This window comes from Lissotriton helveticus, chromosome 7, assembly GCF_964261635.1.
Source record: "Lissotriton helveticus chromosome 7, aLisHel1.1, whole genome shotgun sequence".
Taxonomy (NCBI): Eukaryota; Metazoa; Chordata; class Amphibia; order Caudata; family Salamandridae; genus Lissotriton; species Lissotriton helveticus.
In genome coordinates this window covers 1,259,632,975-1,259,651,725 of record NC_136068.1, presented here as the reverse complement: position 1 = coordinate 1,259,651,725, position 18,751 = coordinate 1,259,632,975, and the positions used below count along the sequence as shown (strand labels likewise).

Below are 18,751 nucleotides of genomic sequence, written 5' to 3'. Positions count from 1 at the left end.
AAGATTTCCATAGCCTCCAGGAGGTCGGTCTTAAATAGCTCATCTAATAGAGCATAGGGTGGGAATTGCCAGGTAAACTGGGGGGGGGGGGTCGTTTGGCGGGGGTGAGCAAGGCCAGGAGAATCGAGGAGTGGTCAGAGTAGGTTTGGGGGAACACCTCACATTCTATAAGGGAGCTTTGTAGCGATCTTGATAGGAAACAGTAGTCTATTCTGGTGTGTAGGGTATGGGGTGCAGAATAGTGCGTGAAGCCCCCGGCTAGGGGAGAGCGAAAACGTCATACGTCAAACATGTTTAATTCCTTGAGAGCACCTAAAATGGTCTCTGCTGTCTGTGCATGGCATCTCGGTGGGCCTCCTGAGTGATCGAGGTCAGGGTGTAGTGCACAATTAAAATCCACCCCCCTTCCCCTCCCCCCCCCCCCAAATCTGTGGAGAGTCCGGCAACTGCCTAGCCATGGTCAGGAAGTCGAAATGAAATTGTGGGCAGTCATGATTAGGTCCGTATACATTAATCAATAAATAGTCTGCGCCTTACCCCCTACATCTAGACACCACATACCCGCCATTAGCGTCAGTATGTAATTCTTCAAGTGTGAGTCTGGATGTGGGATTAATCTATGTGATTACCCCTCTGGCGTGCAAGGTGAATCCTGCTGCATGGATCTTGCCCCTTATACTATTCCTAAATCGTGGGAAGTCTGATACTGGGAGATGTGTCTCCTGTAGGAGCGCCACATCTATGTTGTGCCTTTTTAGATAGGACATAACCTTCCTGGTCTTACGTTGGTCGTTGAGACCTCTGACGTTCCAGGTCAGGAACCGCAGTTTAGTACTCATTTGTTATTATACTGCGATAGTCTTTTTCTAGTGTAGTAACCCAAATGGAAGTTTCTAATTCCGCTTGCTAAGTGACATGGATGTGATGCGTACACGGTGACGTGTAGAGTGTATAAGCACATCTATAATCATCCATTGCATGAAGGAAGCCATATGGAGCAAAAGAAAAATAACAAGAATCATAAAACAAAACATAATTACAATTACTCAAATACAATCCCACCACCCACTGCCCACACCATGCCAACCCCAACTTGGCATCGTGACCTGTCTCCGCCCCCCACCCCAATTGAGAACCCTCCCAGTGTGAAACTATGCAGTGTGTAACTCGCAGGGACGGATGTTAACTTAGCACCGCTATGAAACCTTCAGCATTTCCACACATATAGAGCGAAATAATTGCATGTCAACTAACCAGGCCAAAACATTGTGTTAAACCGTAGCACATATTTGTGGCACATGTAAATGAAAGGGTAGGGGAACCATCCACAGACCCCATTCTAGACCACCTGCAGCGGGGCTCCCAACACTCCCGAACATTAACTGACATTTGTATTGCACATTTAAAACCATTCCGTGGTACTTGCGATTCATGATAGTGGGCATAATCCTCTGTACTCCATGGTGCAGCATACCAACAGCAGCGAGGTGAAGGGCATCTTGGTGCCTATTGCACCAGGGTTCCGTGCGCCAAGAATGAGACCGTGTTACGTAGGCATTGTACTAGGTAGGGAAAGCTAGTGTCCAGTGGTCTAGTCATTGTTCTCAAGAGAACTTCCTTCGGGTTCCGCTTCCGCCGCTTCGTTTTGTTTTGATTCCTTTCTCGCCTTTTTGAGCTAATCCTTCAGTGCTTTTTGCAGCATCTTCGGATCTGTGAAGATACATACGGAGCCATTCATGTTGACCCTCAACTTGGCCTGATAGAGCATGGCGTATGTGATGTGATCTCGGTGTTGCCATTTGAGAGGGTTGAATTGTCGTCGTGCCTCTTGTTCTCTGGCCGTGAAGTCTGGGTCGAGGGAGATAGAGGAGCCCTCGTATTTAAGTTCCCCCAGTTCTCTAGTGCGCCTCAGAGCAGAGTCCCGATCCCGGTAATTCAGGAGCTTAGCTATCACCGGTCGTGGCGGGTGACCCAGCGCTGGTCTTGGCCCCAGTGAGCCCTTTCAACTACATACCTTTCCGAGAATGCTTCACGGCCAAGTAAGGATATCAGGAGCTTTTCAATGAATTGCTCTACGTTACCCATTGAGGTTGTCTCCGGCAGGACCGTTATGCATAGGTTACTGTGGCGCGAGCGAGCCTCTAAGTCCTCTGTTTTATCTTGTGGGTCCGAGATGGTTTTGGCCATTTGTCTTTGCAGTTGGTCCGTTTCGGTCTGGGCTTCTTCAACCTCCGTGATCCGCCTCTCAGCCATTTAAAAAAAAATATATATTTTGTTGTTGTCCTCATAAATGCCATCAGAAGCGCTCTAGATGGGATTCCTCTGCACCTTCCACACAGGCCAATTCGATCACCACCTTTCTAAAAGGTCTGAGGAGGGGAAGCAGAGTTCTCCTAGAGGTAAGGCTGTATCCTGGTCCCACTCCCGTTCACAGCACCTGGAGGACCGCATGTTACTAAGGAGGACTGGACCAACAGTCCTCTGGCATAATCATAGAACCAATTTTACTTCTCCCTCCAGGCCCCTAAGGCTGCCCATATCTCACAAGCACTAGATTTATCACAGGCCATATCTGATTGACTGATCATGATAATATGCTTTAGACAGTCCGCGAAGGAAGGACGGATTTCAGATTTCCAAGCTCTACAAATTTCCCTTCTGGCAATAATTACGTAAACTGCAAATTTTGAAGCTGGAGCGTTCATGCAATAATCCGACATAAGACCAAAGAAGATTAACCTTAAGCTTACTTCAATCCGCTGGAGCAACACGTCCTCCAGGAAACCACATACCTCGGTCCAGAAAGGCTCGATCCTCGGACAGTCCATGAACATGTGCAGGTCGTCTGCGGCTGGGTACTTACATCTGGGGCAGTTGTAAACCCTCGCGGTTACTTTAGACAGTTTCCCGGGAGTCCAATACACTCTGTAAGCAGTATACAGATGATTCCTCCTGAGTGTAGCTGGTTTCACCACTGTCTGCAACATAATGAAAGAATCACACCAAAGTTTCCGCATTCCCTCCCAATCTCCTGCACAGACACTGCCCTAGAGTTTCCCCACCTCCGATTCCAAGCAATCCCCCGCATCCAAGAGGTCCCCATACCTGAATGATACTTCACGTTTCCATGGACCCGTTCTGGAAACAGAATCAATTATTGTGCTGGTGTTCTCGTTGCCCCATGACTGCGTTGCCCACCATGCGGATAGCTGATAGAACTTAAATCTCGTAAGTGTCCCCCCGGTCAAATTTGAGATTGACTCCCAGCTAATCAGTTGTGAATCCTTCCGAAGGTCTCCCCAGAGACTGATACCTGCTAATCTAAGTGGCTGGCACAATTGATCCTGAAGGCATTCAGGGGTGCCTGGGGAACCCCAAATTGGGGCCTGTGGTGTATAATACAGAATTTTCAAAACCCTCCTGATATGCACCTAGTTATTCAGTGTGGCTCGCAAGGTCTTAAGTCGGACATTCTTGTAGAACTTTGGGTCCCCAAATTTGTAAAGAAAAAACTCCTGTCGCAGTGGAACATCATGTATCATAGCCTGGAATAGGAGGCCTAGAGAGGAAGAGTCCATTTTATTACCCAAGATTCTAAAGTTTTTAAAATGGAAAGCATGGCAATAGGAAAGTAGGTCGGGTAGGGCCAATCCCCCTAACTTTAACCCTCCCCTGAGCTTTTTCCAGGCTATTCTCGGGGTTTTGGTGGCCCATATAAAAGACCCAATTTTACCTTGAAGTATGGCAAGATCCTTAGTACTAAAGGATAATGGGATTGAATTAAACAAAAAGGTTAATTTGGGCAAAATTATCATTTTCACGAGGTTGACCCTCCAATAGATGTTCAACGGGAGGTTGCCCAGAGTAAACAATAGGCTGCCAACCTCATTAGAGACCTTCTTCCAACTGAAGCTTAGACCAGCTTCTGGGCTAAGTGTATCCCCAGGTATCTCATCTGACTCTTTGCTCCCTGTATTATATTCGCACAAATGGAGAAGTGTGGCTCAATGGTTAGACTGGCAGACCTTGATGCAGAGGTCTAGCCCGGGACCAGGGTTCAATTCCCGCCTCGGCGGGTCTTGGGCTCAATTTCCGCGGACCTGATAATTCTCGCCTCGGTGCCTATTCTAATCATGGGTCCCACTCTGCAACTCTGGGCAATAGTTTGCTTAATCTCCACAACGGCCCCAACTACGCTAGGATGCCTGGCTTCACCTTGGGGGTGCCCAGGAGTGGGCACTTCACAGGGAAAAGCCAGGAAGGGTTCCACGGCGGTATGCGCACAAGCGCCGAGATACCCTCATGGGTGATTCGTGCGCTATACAAGTACTACTACATTTACATTCACATTTACATTTACATCCCATCATTTCATTTTTTTCCCTGTTGGTTTTATAGCACGAGATTTTACAGAATTTCTCAGCCAATTCAAACAGCCTGGGTATAGCTTCTGCATGATTGGAAGTATACATAAGGAGGTCGTCCACATAAAGAGCAAACTTGAGCTCTAGATCTGCGATTTTAAAAGGCCTGATGAGGGGATCTGCTCTAAGGGAGCACACGAAAGGTTCAATATATAGATTAAATAATAAAGGTGACAAGGGGCATCCCTGCCTAGTGCCTCTTGAAATACTGAACCATTCAGTCAGCGCACCGTTAACTAACACTTTTGCTCGCTGGTTAAAGTAAAGAGATTTAACAGCCTCCACGGAATTAGTAGGAAAACCAAATTTTTGCAAGGTCTCCCAGAGGTAGAACCCGTTCACCTGGTCAAACCCCTTAGCGGCATCTATTGCAACTATGGTGAATGGCAGCTTTTTATCTATTGCAACATCTATTGCCCCTATGACTTGAAAAGTAAACTCGTTGAGCTGTCTTCCGGGTAAAAACCCCCTCTGGTCAGGATGTACAATGGTTTTAATAATTTTCGCCATCCTGGCAGCCAATATCCCAGAGAAGATCTTAAGATCCGAATTTAATAGTGAAAAAGGTCAATATGCCTCAATTTTCTGCGGGTCCTTATTCTGTTTAAGGATCAAGAAAACTGTTGCTTCAGACCATGACAGGGGGTGTCTTCTCCCTGTATGTATATTTTATTAAACAGGGTTTTTAAGACCGGCACCACCTTGTCCAATATCCCAAGATAAACCTCAACTGGAAGTTCATCTGGACCGGCGGCTTTACCCCTTCTCATCTTTTTAAGTTGTTCTCTAATTTCACCCTCAGAAATACTGGTGCACAGGTACAACCTATCAGCTTCGGACAAGTGAGGGAGATCCCTTGAATTTAACCATTCCCTAACTTTATCCGGTCTGTGATCGATATCTTCCTCAAACAGATTAAGCATAAATGATCTTGCCTCCTCCCTGATCTTATCGTCATCCTGTAACAGGGCACCTGACCCTCTTCGTGCCAAGATCTTAATATGGTTTCTCACCCTATCTGCCCAAGATTTCCATGCCAACAGTGAGCCGCATTTTTCGCTATATGCGAAATGTTGTAATTTGCTGGCATCCCATCTATCCTTCAAGATCTTATCAATATTGGCCTGAAAATCTGCCTGCAGAGTCACCAATTCCCTTTCCAACTGCGGCATGAGATTCCGAGAGGTCAGGGCTGCCTGCTGCAGCTCGGTCTCCTTTTCCTTAATCCTCTTGAGACTATCTGCTTCTGCCTCTTTAAAGGATTTTTTTTTGTTGATCATTAGGTAGCTCGAAAGTCCCCTCAAATAAGCTTTAAAGGTCTCCGACTATCTGATCACAAGTGGAGTCTATATTGATCTTGAAAAACTGTTCTGTTTTTACATCGAGCTCAGCCCTCACCCCCTCATCTAGTAGCAAGGTCCTATCCAGTCCATCTCCTCTGGCGCTCTTTAAGCTTAAAGTTAAGTACCAACTCAACTGCAGAATGATCAGATATAATTGCTGGGATATAAGCTATGGACTCGAGATCTGAGAGCATACTCTGATCCACCAAGAAGTAATCTATTCTTGAATGTTGTTTATATTTTTTGATATAAAAGTAAAATTCCCTAGCATTACCATTACTAACCCTCAGAATGTCCAACAGATTGAACTCCTTGATGACATTCTTAAGTGTAGAAAATGTTCTGGGTGGAACATTGTATTTTACTTTAGAAGTCCAGTCTAACTGCTTATCAAATACCAGATTAAAATCACCGCCAATTATGACTGGAGCAGATGAACTTAGCAAGCTGGCCTCCAGATTTAAAAGGGGGCCTGAGTTGTCTTCATTAGGCCCATAGTAGACAGCACAAACTATCAGGGAACCGCAAATTGACAGGGTAGCCACCAGCCACCTCCCTGACTGATCAGTGTCTAGTTTCTCCACCTTAATCCCCATATTGCCTCTTATAATCATTGCTACTCTAGTGCAGCCCCTTTGTTTAGAGCATACCACCTCCTGAACCTAGCTAAGCTTACTAAACCCCTGTTTACATTCCTGGGCCTCTAAATGAGTTTCCTGTTGCAAGTAGATATGAGCCTCATTACTCTTTAAGAACTCACAAACCCGGGACTGCTTCCCACTACTCCTTAAGCAATTCACGTTTCAGGAGAAGAGTTTGTTTTCATAGGACCTACTCATATTCAAGCCAAAAAACGTCCCAACTTGAGCTAGCATGACCAACTTTTACTCGTATCAGGACAATTTTTTCTATTTTACCCCCCTTGCTCCCCCACCCCGTGCATCCCATCCTTGCCCTCCCATGAGGAACCCACCTTTCATCCCATGGCGTTCTAAGAACCGCCTATTTGGGACCCCCCCCGGAGCAGCAAGAACACCTTACTTGTTAAAAAAAAAAAGAGAAACTAACTATCAACTGATGCCCAGTAACCGTGACCCCCAAACCATTCATATGTGACCTTTTTTCTTTTTTTCTCCCCTTTTTCTTTTCCCTTTCCTTCTTTTATTCTATTAGATTACATCTTTTCCCCATATTCAATACTGAGATCGTGCCAAAACCCTAAATAGTATAACTACCCCCTCATCTGGACCAGGAGGGCATCCACATCATCGTGGGAGCTGAAGTTGTGCATCTTATTTTTCCACATTACTTTCAGTAATGCGGGAAATTTGATTTGAACCTGCGCTCCCCGGCTCCTCAAATCTGGCATCCTAGAGCCCAACTCCCACTGTCTTTGCGCTGTTCTTCCCCCTAGATCAGAGCGAATTTGGTAGAGCCCAGCATCGTAGTGCAATGCCGTCCCCGTTAGGGCTCTCCCCAAGATCAATTCTTTCACTGTATATGCCTGGAAGTTGACTTAAACTTTCCTAGGGGCTTTCCTATCGGGGTGCAGCTTAAAAGGATCTCTGTGCACTCTCTGAATCTCTGGCTCGAGATCGATGTCTTCTCTATCTTTCAGCACTCCCTCCCTTAACAATTTACACACAGCTGCCTTAATGTCTCCCTTCTCTGCCCCCTCTGGTATTTTAAGGATCATCAGAATATTTATCCGTGCTTGCATTTCAAGCCTCTACATATCCATCTGTAGTGATCTATTTTGAGCTTTTTAAACCTCTATGTCCTTCGTATTCCCCTGCACGGATTCTGAAAGGGATTAACTTCAAGTTCGAGGGTCCCAGTTCGTGTGCAAATATCATCCAGTTTTTACTCTAGGGCTTCTCACTTCTCATGGATCCCCTTCTGATTCGCCTCAGATATTTTAAATTTAGAGAGCAAGTCTCCCCTTAGAGACTGAAGCAAGGACCCAAGCTGCAGCTCGCCACTCTCTATTCTTTCTCCCCCCTAAGCCTGCATTGTAAGTCCTTTATGAACTACCTTTGAAACCGGTGAATCAGAAAGATTAACTGCAATACGTGCTGATACTTGTTGAGCTGATAGGGCAGGTGCAGGAGAGGTAGAAACGATGGCGGTGTCGATAGCAGCAGTATTAGTAGATAAGCCACCTAAATGATTTGGCGCAGGAGAAATACCACCAGAGGAAGGCTTTTACTAGTTCACTTGGTTATCCCCAACAGCAACACTCATGCCTTTCTCAAATTCTGGAATCTTCATGATAGGAGAAAAGTGATTCTTGAGAAGAATTGAAGGGGGACTCTGCAGTGGGGCTGGAACTAGCTCCTTAGAACTCACCTCCTGCTCAATTATCTTGAAATAAGTTTTAAGTGATGGGGTGGTTTTTAGTGGAGGGCAAGTGACCTTAGATCCTCTTGGCTTCTTAATGTCCCCTGATTTAATGGCCTTTATTTTGCGTGGGGTCGTAGGGACCACTCCTCCTGAGCACTCTGTAGGGTCCAATCCACTTTTAGTTTTAGGCTCGGACTGGGACCGCAGCTGATATCTATTTTTAACAGGGAGAACTAACCCCGTTTGAAGACCCAATACAGACACCTCCCATCCGCTCCTCTCACCAAAACACCGCTTCCCAGGGGCGTCAAGCTCCCCCCTGAAGCCCTGGGTTACCACTACTCCCCTACCCCTACACCCGAGGTCGATGTCAGATCGGGAATAGCGGAATCCAAATCCATGTAACCCAGCTCACTCCCAACCGGCGACCATCTTACCAGGTCCGAGCAGGGGGCGGAAAGACGCTGTGTAATTGAGGCGCTTCCCACGCAGACCGCACGCTGTGGAGCACCGTGGCCAGTGGACACCCGAAAGCTGACTCTTGCGGCTGCGGTCTGGATCCGAACCCAGAGCCTAGTCCGACGACCTCCGAATCCGCAGTATGCTGTAGGCTCCGCCTCCCAACCCATCCGAGCCTCGGCCTCAGCTGCCGCCGCCCTCTGCCTCGGCTGCCGCGGTGAAGATGAGAAGACTCCCGGCTCGCCGATTCACCGACAAGACATCCACCAAAAAAAGAGTAAGAAAGTTTCAAAACGGGTGCCACGTCCTTACGGGGAATTCTGCCATATTCCGCTGTTATAAGCGCCGCATATCCGTAGTAAGTGCCCTGCTGCTCCCGGAGCTCCAGCGACCGGCGTCAGCCCGCCGCCATGTTCCTCCGAGCACATTAAGAAAGCGCCTCTCAGACATGTCTGTGCGCTCCGCTTGCTTATCGAGCCTCTCAGACATCCTATCCATATGATAGACCAGAGAGTCTATTTTCCCGTCCATAGTCATAAGACTTTTTTGGATAGTTGCAAACATTTGTTTCACGTCGCCAGCCTCTTCCTCCGACGTCTCCGTTCTGGCGTCAGCAGATCGAGCCCGATTTGTTTTCTTATGCCTGGTGGTTTTAGCATCAAAGGGTAGCTTGGTTTGTGTTTTGTTTACTTGACCCATGGCTTTAATTAGTGTGCCTTCAACACAGCAGAGCATGACCCTAGGAGCTGCGAGGATTACCATTGCATTGATGCAGAAGCACAGCGGGTAGGCCCTGTCGCCGCCTTTATAAATCTTTAGCCGGGTTCAAGGCGCGTTGGTCCATGGCGCTGCCATTCAGATGTGTTTTTCTGTCAATTTCAACATATGATGGAGGTTAGTTGGCAGGATAGTTTAAGTGTGACGCTGATGGCTCGCTGAGCTCTCAATCTATGCAGCCATCTCGTTGTGTGGCAAGCTCCGCCCCCCCAACTTTTTGTTCTTTTATTTTGGAAAGCAAGCAAATGGTGGCCTGACCATGTGAGTGGAGTTATTGTTTGAAAGGTAACTAGTTCTGTACTTTCAAATATGACAACAAGGATGTGTCCAGCAATGTGTGTGGGTTTGTGGACGATTTGATGTAGGTTGTGCATCTAGGCCAGTGATGATTGTTTTAGCATGGGGCATATTGGGTTTATCAAACCAGATGTTGAGGTCACCCAGAATGCATAGGTTTGAGTATAGTGTTATCAGGTTTGAAACTGTGTCTAGAAGTGTGTCTGGAAAAGTTGCATTGCTAGGTGGAGGTCTGGAAAGGAGAAGGAAGTTACAGGAGGAAGATGGTGTAGGATTGCATCTGGTGAAAAGGGCCTCACAATCTTGTATGGAGACGTCAGCTTTAGTGATATGTGATGTTTGCTTGAATACAACAGCCAGGCCACCTCCTCTTTTGCCTATACGATTTTGCGTGCTAGTTTGATAGCTTCGAGGAACGGCTTCATGCAAGATTGGGACAATGCAATCTCCCAACCATGATTTAGTTATGAAGAGTATGTCAGGTTTTGTGTCAGTGAGAAGGTCGTTGATGTGATGTTTGTTTTTAGAGAGCGATAGAGCAGTTATTAGTAGGAAGTTTAGAGAATGTGCTTAGGTAATAGTGTGACTTTGTTTTGTAGAAGAGTTAGCAGTATTTTGTGGGCTTGTACCAGGTGTGTCCTTTGTGTTGGTACTAGCTGCAGGAGGACAGCAATAGTGTAGCTGTTCTGTATTGTGTTCCTCGTCCAGCAGGCTAAGAAGGCATTTTGATGGGTCTGTGTGTGCAGGTGGTGGAGATGGTGGTTTAAAGTGAGTTGGTGTGCTGTGATGTTTTTGTAGTGCAACCTTGTGCAGTAGAAATGGAGAATCGAAGTTGTGAGGAGTGTCTTGTTTCTTATTTTGTTTGCATCTGTTTAGCGTTGAAGGTGGATGACTTAGGGGTGGGGGTTCAGCATGTGGGTCATGTTGTAAGGTTCTAAACTGTCCAAAAGATGAGAGGCTGTTAAGATAGTTGCTGTGTTGCTGTATATGTGTTAAGTGTGGGGAAAGAGAGCAAGCTTGGCACTGGAATTTGTTCATGGTTTGTATCATTTGTGTAGTCTGGAAGATGTGAGTGGATGTATGTTTGTGAGGGAAAGTATTATGAGGTGTTGTGCATGAGAGATTTGTTTTGTGCTGGTGTGTGTGTTATGTGTTGTTTTTGAGGAGTAGTGGAAGGAGGTGATCATGTATTTGTTTTCTGAGAAGGATTTGTAGGTAAAGTATTGTCAGTGAGTGGAAGTTGTTAGGTAAAGGGGGTGGTGTGTTTAAGAGAGGATGAACTAAGAGTGTGTTAGATTTGATTGCTGAAAGAGGTGTGACTGCAGTGGAGTGTACGGTTATGTTATTGTAGTAGAAAGAAGAGGAGTGTGTTGGTGGCTGAAAAGAGGCAAGATAGCTTTCTTGGTGACAAAAAGTGTCTGAATTGGATATAGCTATGTATGGTGTGGAATTGGGTTTTATAAATGATGAGTGGATTGGTTAGTGTTATAGATAGAGTTATCTATTGTTTGTAAGTGATGTTGCAAATGTGTGGTAGTTGAGATAGAAGGGTGTGTATATGTGTTTTCTGGGGTTATGTAGTACCATTTGCCAGGACTCTGAAGAAAACACTTGAATGCTATTAGCTCCTTACTTCTGGGTAAACAGAAGCACAGGGAGCTTAAATGTCTGGCTCTGGGTCGCTAATTAGTGGCAGGCTGAATCAACTGACAGGATCCACTGTTTTTGCACTCTATTGAAAAAGTCCCTGAGGCTTAGCCTCCAATAATCCAGCAGGCGCAGTGGCACATGAGTCAATGTAGATAAAGAGCTCCCTAGGCCCCAATCATGCCTTGGGATATTTTACTACGATATAGTGTGGGTAGATGAGCAATTGTCTGTGCCTGCGTGTGGTCTTACAGCACCCTTGCTAGGACACTGCAGATGTTGCCATGCCAGCAAACATTAAACAAGACCCATGCCTGTTTAATGAGAACATGTGGTCCTAAAATCGAAATCCACTCTTCTACTTATTTCAGATTTAAGAATAATATGAAAAAACATAATTATATCGCCTTGCATATCATCTAAGCATTAGTCAATGAAAGGCGTTTGAGTACTGTATAGCAAAGTATTTATTATAACACCCCTTTCACGTTTTTTTTTTTTTAAGTTTTATATAGCGCGAACAAGATCTTTGCAGATAACAGAGCGCTTTACATAGGCAAGGGGGGTGGGTACACGAGGGAGCATAGTTAGGAAGGTAGGTCATCAATGCAAGTAATACAGTTAGGAAGGTAGGTCATCAATGCAAGTAATACAGATAGGAGGGAGTATGAACAATCGGGTAAGGTCGATAATACAGGTAAAACATATGTGCAAATGGATCAAACAAGAGTATAGATCGACGCAGAGTCTTAAAAGATCAAAAATGGTAGATCAAGTGTATTTAGCCATGAGGATAGCTTTAACTTCTTTCTTAAAAAGAAAAGCGGAGGGGATGAGCCTGGTTTCAGGAGGGAGTGAGTTCCAGATCCTAGGCGCCATTCCTGAGAAGGAGCGTTTGTAAGTTCTTTCCTTCCGGAATCTTCGAGGTTTCAGCAGAAGATTCTTTGTGCTTCTGGTGGTTCTCGAGCCGCCGGAAATTGTCAGCTTCTGGGTGAGGTAGCCAGGTGATTTCAGGTGGATAGCCTTGTGTGTCAAGCAGGCAATCTTCAGATGTATTCTGGCTTCAAAAGGTAGCCAGTTCAGGGATTTAAAGTCCGGTGAGATATGTGAATGTTTTTTTGATCCAGTGATGAGTCTCGCTGCCGCGTTTAGTGGAGCTCTCAGGGGTGCAGTTGTAGTTAGGGGGAGGCCGCAGAGGGCGATGCTGCCGTAGTCTATGCGAGGGATGATTAGCGCTTGTACTGCAGTTTGGAAGTCTTTGGCTGGGAGGAAGGGTTTAAGTTTCCTCAAGGTATTTATTTGGAAGTTTGCTCCCCTAGTTGCCTTGCTGATATGCTGCTGCATGTTGAGATTGGCGTCAAGTGTTATGCCTAAAGATTTTGCTGAGTCCACGATGGTCGGTTGGACATTGAGTGCAGTTAGGTGTTTAAGCCAAGTTTGAGTGGTAGAGATTTTCGCGGGAGGTGAGATCAGAAGGAACTCAGTTTTCATAGCATTGAGTTTGAGGTGGTTATCGGCCAGCCAGGATTGGGTGCTTCTGATCGTTGAGTTCAGACGCATGATGTCTTTGGGGGATTGTAATTTGAGATATAGCTGAGTGTCATCGGCGTACATGTCATGTAAAAGTGTACATTGGATGCTTGTAGCAAGGTGGTGAGAGGTTCCATAACTAGGTTGAACAAAGTTGGGGATAGGCAGGATCCTTGAGGGACACCTAACGATACAGGTACTGGGGAGGACATCAAGTTGTTGCTCTTGAATTTATGAGACCTGTTGTGAAGAAAGGAGGTGAACCACTGAAGAACAGTCCCGGAAAGACCCATTCTTGTTTTTAAGAGTTCGAGTAAGTTCTCATGTTTCACAGTGTCGAATGCTGAAGAGAGATCAAGAAAGATGAGGAGGCAAGAATCATTGTGATCTAAAATTTGGAGGGCGTCGTCAATTATGTGAGTCATAGCCGTTTCGGTACTGTGCCCTGCTCGGAAGCCTGATTGATGAGGGTTGAGGAGATCAAACTGTTCTATGTGCTTTGTCAATTGTAGTTGAACGCATTTTTCCAACAGTTTGGCGAGAGTGGGAATGTTGGTGATAGGACGGTAGTTGTTTAGATCAGTGGGGTCTGCTGTTGGTTTCTTTAGTAAATGTGTAACTTGTCCAACTTTGAGGGAGTCAGGTATGGTTCCTTGTTGTTGGCTATTCGACAAATAATGAACCCATTCCCCAAGCGCCTTGAGACCCTCTGGGTGAGTAGTGCGCTATACAAATACCCGAACTTGAACTTGTTGAAGTGAGCTATTGATAATTTTAGTCCAGAATGGGAGGAGCAACGGGGTGAAGTCTATTACAGCATTAGCAGGAAGAGGGTCATTGAGGTGATTGGATGGTTTCAGGGTGCTGAGTAGACTGTCAAATTCTTCTTCAGAGTACGTGTCAAAGGATGACCATGTCGCATTGTTTTTTGGTTCATTGGGTGTTATGCAGTGGTGTTTGGAGTAGAGGCTAGCGTCAATGAGGAGATCGCTCCTTATGTTGTCAGTTTTATGTTTAAAGAAAGCAGAGAAATCTTCACAGGAAGGTGCATTGCCCATAGTGTCGACTGCTTGGGGTTGTTCCTTGGATTGAGATCGAATTAGCTCGAACAGTTTTCTTGGACGGTTTTTTGCTTGGTCGAGCTGGAGTCTGAAGAAATCTGACTTTGAGCGTTTTATTTTCCTGAAGTATGCGTTTCTCTTTTTCTTCAGAATTTTTAGGTGCAGTGCCGAAGGAACAGATCTCCAGGTGCGCTCTGCCATTCGCATGGCCCGTCTGTCTTCATTGAGACTCCCGTCGTACCAAGGGTTAGAGATCTTGGTGGAGTCTCTTTTCAGTTGCATCGGTGCAGCCTCATTGATTATTGAGGTCATAGCATTGAGATAGTGGTCAGTTAAGCACTGAACGTCAGTAACGTCGGTAGGGGGAAGTAGGAGATTGCAGCTGTTAGGGGGTACAGAGTTTGGATTGAGTTTCTTCAGGTCTCTTTTCCAAACTTTGGGCTTGGAGGATTGGACCGGGATACGTTTAACTTTTTCATTGATAAAGAATGTAACAGTATGGTGATCTGACCAGTCACAGGGTTGGATTGAATCAAGTTGAATAGTGCCTTCTTTGGAGATGATGAGGTCGAGGATAGAGCCTTTGTCATGGGTCGGGCTGTTGCAAATTTGGGTGAGGTCAGAGGCGTTAAGGTAGTTTTGGAGGCTATTGACCACTGCGTCACTACCATCATTCCAGTGGAGATTGTAATCGCCAAGGTAAATTTGTGTGTTTTGCCGTCCTGAGTTGATTGAGATTGTGTCCATGAGTTGTTGGGAGAAGGTGAGGTTGTCCCCAGATTAATCGTAAGGTTGCTCTTGTAAATGCATGCGATTCCACCGGCTGTCTTCCTAGTTCTGTCAAGTCTAATGATGCAGTAGTTGGGGGGGACTAGGATATCCATGATAGGGGTAGAAGATTTAGTTAACCATGTTTCAGTTAGGATGGCTAGGTCAAGGTTCAGAGAGATGATGAGATCAGCGACCTCCGAGGAGTGTCTTTGGGCCGATCTACAGTTGAGAAGTGTGCATTTGAGTCTGGGGGTGCAGAGGGTTTGGGGGGGGATCTTGAGTGAGGGGGACTTTTGTGAGGTTGTTGGGGACGGAGCCTCTGTTGTTATGCGTGGGGTGTCTGAGAGTGTTGGAGAAAATCGTAGGAATGGACAGGTGTGTGGTGGCTAAGGGGTTTTGGCGATCCGGGACATATGTGCGGAGTAGGGTGTGTATGTCAAGGTCCGAAAGAGTCATGATGGTGCGTCGAGGGCGGTTGGAGGTATTGTGAGAGGGGATAGAGGACCATTGTGGGGGGTGCGTAGGGTGTGAGGGGGCTACGTTGTTAGGTCGAGAACGGTGTGAGGGGGCTAAGTTGTTAGGTCGGGAAGTGGAGGTGGGAAGGGGGTGTCTGGGGTGTGTGATGAGAAACTCTTTGACGGTGTGGAGTTCTTCTCTCACTTGGAGGAGGGTGGACATGATCGTGTCCAGCGTGGGGTTGGGTAAGGGGTTGGGGGTGGGAATTGATGGAGAACGAGTGTCTGGGTTACTGGGGACGGGGAGGGAGGAGTGGGGGTGTTAGTGACGTGGTTGGGGTTGGAGTAGGGAGTGTTAGTGAATGTGTTGCTGTTGGGGTAAGTGGGGAGGTTGGGGGGGTGAGTGAAAGGATTGGTGAAGGTGTTGGTGTTATTGGACAGGGAATCCATGATAGGGGGGTGAGGCAATTGCGGGACGTTTGGAGGCTGGGCGTTGCGGGGGTGACATTGTGGTAGAAGGGAGTGAGAGTGGGGGGGGAGAGGTTGAGGGAGGGGAGAGGGCTAGGAGTGGCAGGGAGTGCAAAGAGTGGGGGGGGAGAGGTTGAGGGAAGAGTGAGGGCTAGTAGTGGCGGGAGTGCCAAGAGTGGGGGGGTGATGGGTTGGGAGAGAGTCATGTTGTGTTGGGTGCTGTCAGGTGAGGTTAGTTGTTCTGAGAAGCTAGTCGGAAGAGTGGGGTTCTGGTTAGGTGGGAGTGGGGTAGAGGGGGTGGGGGTGTTGGTGGCGGAGGGTAGAACCGCGGCTGGGATTGAGGATTGTGATGTGTAAGTAGCCGGGAGGTGATAGAGTAGAGTACTGGAGGGAGGGAGGAGGTGCGTGTTAGTGGTAGGAGGTGTTGTGAGGTCGAGGATGTTGGTATTGGGGGCCAGATGGTGCGGGATCTGAGCGTTGGAGATGTATTCTTTGAAAGTGGGGAACAGGTTGTCAAATAGGTCGAGATTTCTGTCTGTGGATTGGATTAAGATAGTACCGTTATTATAGATAGTGATGGATGCTCTAGCTGGGTAGAGTTGGGATGGTGTGGTGGATAGCGTTATGCCATGGCCAGTTTTCCTGGTGGTCGATATGGTGAGTAGGGTGAGGAATGCTTTTCTCCATTGTGCTCTGCGTGTAGTGTAGAGAATGATATCGGTGCTCTTAGCTCCATTGATGAGGGAGTAGTAGGTGTATAGAAAGGGGGTTTCAGGGTGGGACTTTAAGCAGTTTTGTTTAAAACGTTTTGCGTTTTTTTTGGAGAGCTCTGGGGGGTAGTTAATTTTATAAGTGTGTTTGCCCGTGAGTTCCATGTTGGACAAAGGGGAAGAGGCAAGCGAGGGGGGATGTGAGGGTGGGTGTAAGAAAGAGCTATGGTGTGCGTGGGGGAGGTGTAGGAGAAGAAGTTAAGAAGTGTGTATGGGGGGTAGAGGATTTGTCTAGCCTAAGATGGCCGCTTCGTTAGGCATGGTGAAGAGATGAGGACTAGTCTAAGATGGCCGCCAGGGTAGAGAGGTAGCACAGAGTATAGTAGTCCTATGTTTGTTCTTATGTCCTGAAATCAGAGATGCAGACAAGTTTCGAGGAAGTCCTGTTTCTATCTTACTGGGAGGGTAGGGAGAGGTGAGTCCTATGTCTATTTTGGAGGGCAAGGGGAAGGCAGTGCTTTAAGATTAGCTTTGTGAGGGTCTGGCAATTTGTTGTTGCAGGTTTATGACCCCAGCCATTTTTTGAGAAAAGATCTGTTTTCCGAGGTAGAAGTGGAGAGTAAATACTACAGTTTTATGGCCCCAGCCATTTTGGGCAGAGTATCACAAAAGTTCAGTCATGTAAAACAGCTTAAAAGCGGTGCAAAAATGACAATGAAAAACTGAGCAGAAGGCACGATACCTTGCCATAGTCCTGGGGTCGTTTTTTGTACCAGATAGTTAATCTGCTGGCTTCAAAACGCCCTTTTTCCACGTTGTCGCTGTGAAGATTTCTCTTTTCCCGTTGTAGGTTCCAAAGAAATAGAGAGCTTCGTTAATGAATGATAGCCGATTGTATTGCTATCAGCGTTGTTTTGATATATTCGGTGCACTTCCTGGGGGGCGGGGCTATGAGGCGACTTCTCTCCGAGTTTGATCGCAGCGCGGTTCTCCTGGGTGCCGCCGAAGCCGCGATGCAGCTGACCCGCCGCCCAGCTCTCCCAGGTTGAAAAAGCGGTTTGGTTAATTTTGTTTAAAAAAGAGACCAAATTATTCTCACACGGAAAAGGCCAGTTGTTTGTGTTCCGAGTGGTAGACGCAGCATTGCTGTTGCTCACAACCACAGACTTTCCCAGAGGCTCACCCTACTGAATATTTATGGAGCAAATGTGATTCCATTCAGTTCCCACAGCAGCCTCCGAGAGGGGCGTTGTATCCCTTAAGTTCTCTGCAGAGCCGGTGTTCACATCAGTAGGAGCTGAAGCATTCCAGGGTGGCTCTAAGAATGCATTCATCATCAGTGGAATACCCTAGGGACAGCAATAGACATGTACCTTTAAGAGGTCCATCAGTACTTCAGTCTCCGGTGGTGCAGCCAATTCTGATCCGAGACACATAACCAGGACACATTTGTGGCTGTAAGGCAGAAAGCGGAAGACAGGTTGTATGCAGTCAAGCCAGACAGGCCTGAAGGATAAGAACCAATGCTTGTTTAGTTCTTGAAGCTGAGGTGTGCCGAAGCAGTGTACCATGTGTTCACGGCAATGCCGCACTAGCAGTGCTGTCTCAATTCAGAGTTGAACTGGGACCTCCATAGTGGAGCAGGTGAAATTAAATCAGGCTTCCTGCCACAAGTAACAGGACAACAGGAGCCCTCCAAAAACGCTTCCCAACATGGAGTGTACAAAAGATGAGTTAACTCCAAAAATCGACTGAAAGGTGCTGACCAAACCAGAGCCAAACATTTTTAAAAGTGCACTGTTCCTTTTGTATCAGACATGTTAAAGATAGGATGGACCAGCTCCCCAAAATGCTGCCGGAAGTTAGTGTGGAGTAGGGTCTGTATCTCAGACGAGGACCTTGCAATCTGGATAACAAACGTCTCTCTGGCTGAAGTTGAGGCAACATCTTTTTGAACAAGCAGGGCTTTCAGCATGCTCAGGGAATCACATTTTATGTGGGAAACATTTATCAAAGGCCATAGTGCTGCCGCCCTAATTGTGCGGGCAGGTGGAAACAGTACTTGTGTACAACAAGTCACTATGGAATTAACCGTCACTAGATAAGTGATGCCTGGTTCCATTCTGCTGCAACCTTGATCATTCAGCATCGAATAGCTCCCATTTGAGAGTAGCCTGAACACAGGATGACTCATGGCAGCTGGGGAAACCTTTAGATAAGACAAGTTTGCTACTGAAGCATTGCATGCCCTGTGGAGAGAAATGTCCTTGCAAACTAAGGATCTTCTTAAAGCATCTTCACAGTCATAGCCACTAAGAAAAACTTCCATGTCCCCATTCCTGCATCTAAACCTGAATGGTAATTCCCAGTACTCATGCACATATCCATACCCCAGAGCTTCATATCTGCCTGCCTGTTGGTATTGGAAACAATATTGGAATTGGAAAGTCGTTGACCGGTAGGGTG

The 18,751-nt window shown here is 46.6% G+C and overlaps 1 protein-coding gene across 8 annotated transcripts in view; it reads left to right on the top strand.

Annotated features, from left to right (window-relative positions):
* SPATA20 (spermatogenesis associated 20) overlaps positions 1-18,751 on the top strand; it is a 2,403,479-nt gene that overhangs the window by 914,086 nt on the left and 1,470,642 nt on the right. Inside the window, exon 1 of one of the 8 annotated variants that reach the window (XM_078654438.1) lies at positions 8,664-8,846. The exons of the other annotated variants lie outside the window; for them this stretch is intronic. Coding sequence (XP_078510564.1) covers positions 8,793-8,846 — 54 coding nt within the window. The 5' untranslated portion in view covers positions 8,664-8,792. Of the gene's footprint in view, positions 1-8,663; positions 8,847-18,751 lie in introns of those variants that run through there. 8 annotated transcript variants of the gene reach the window in all.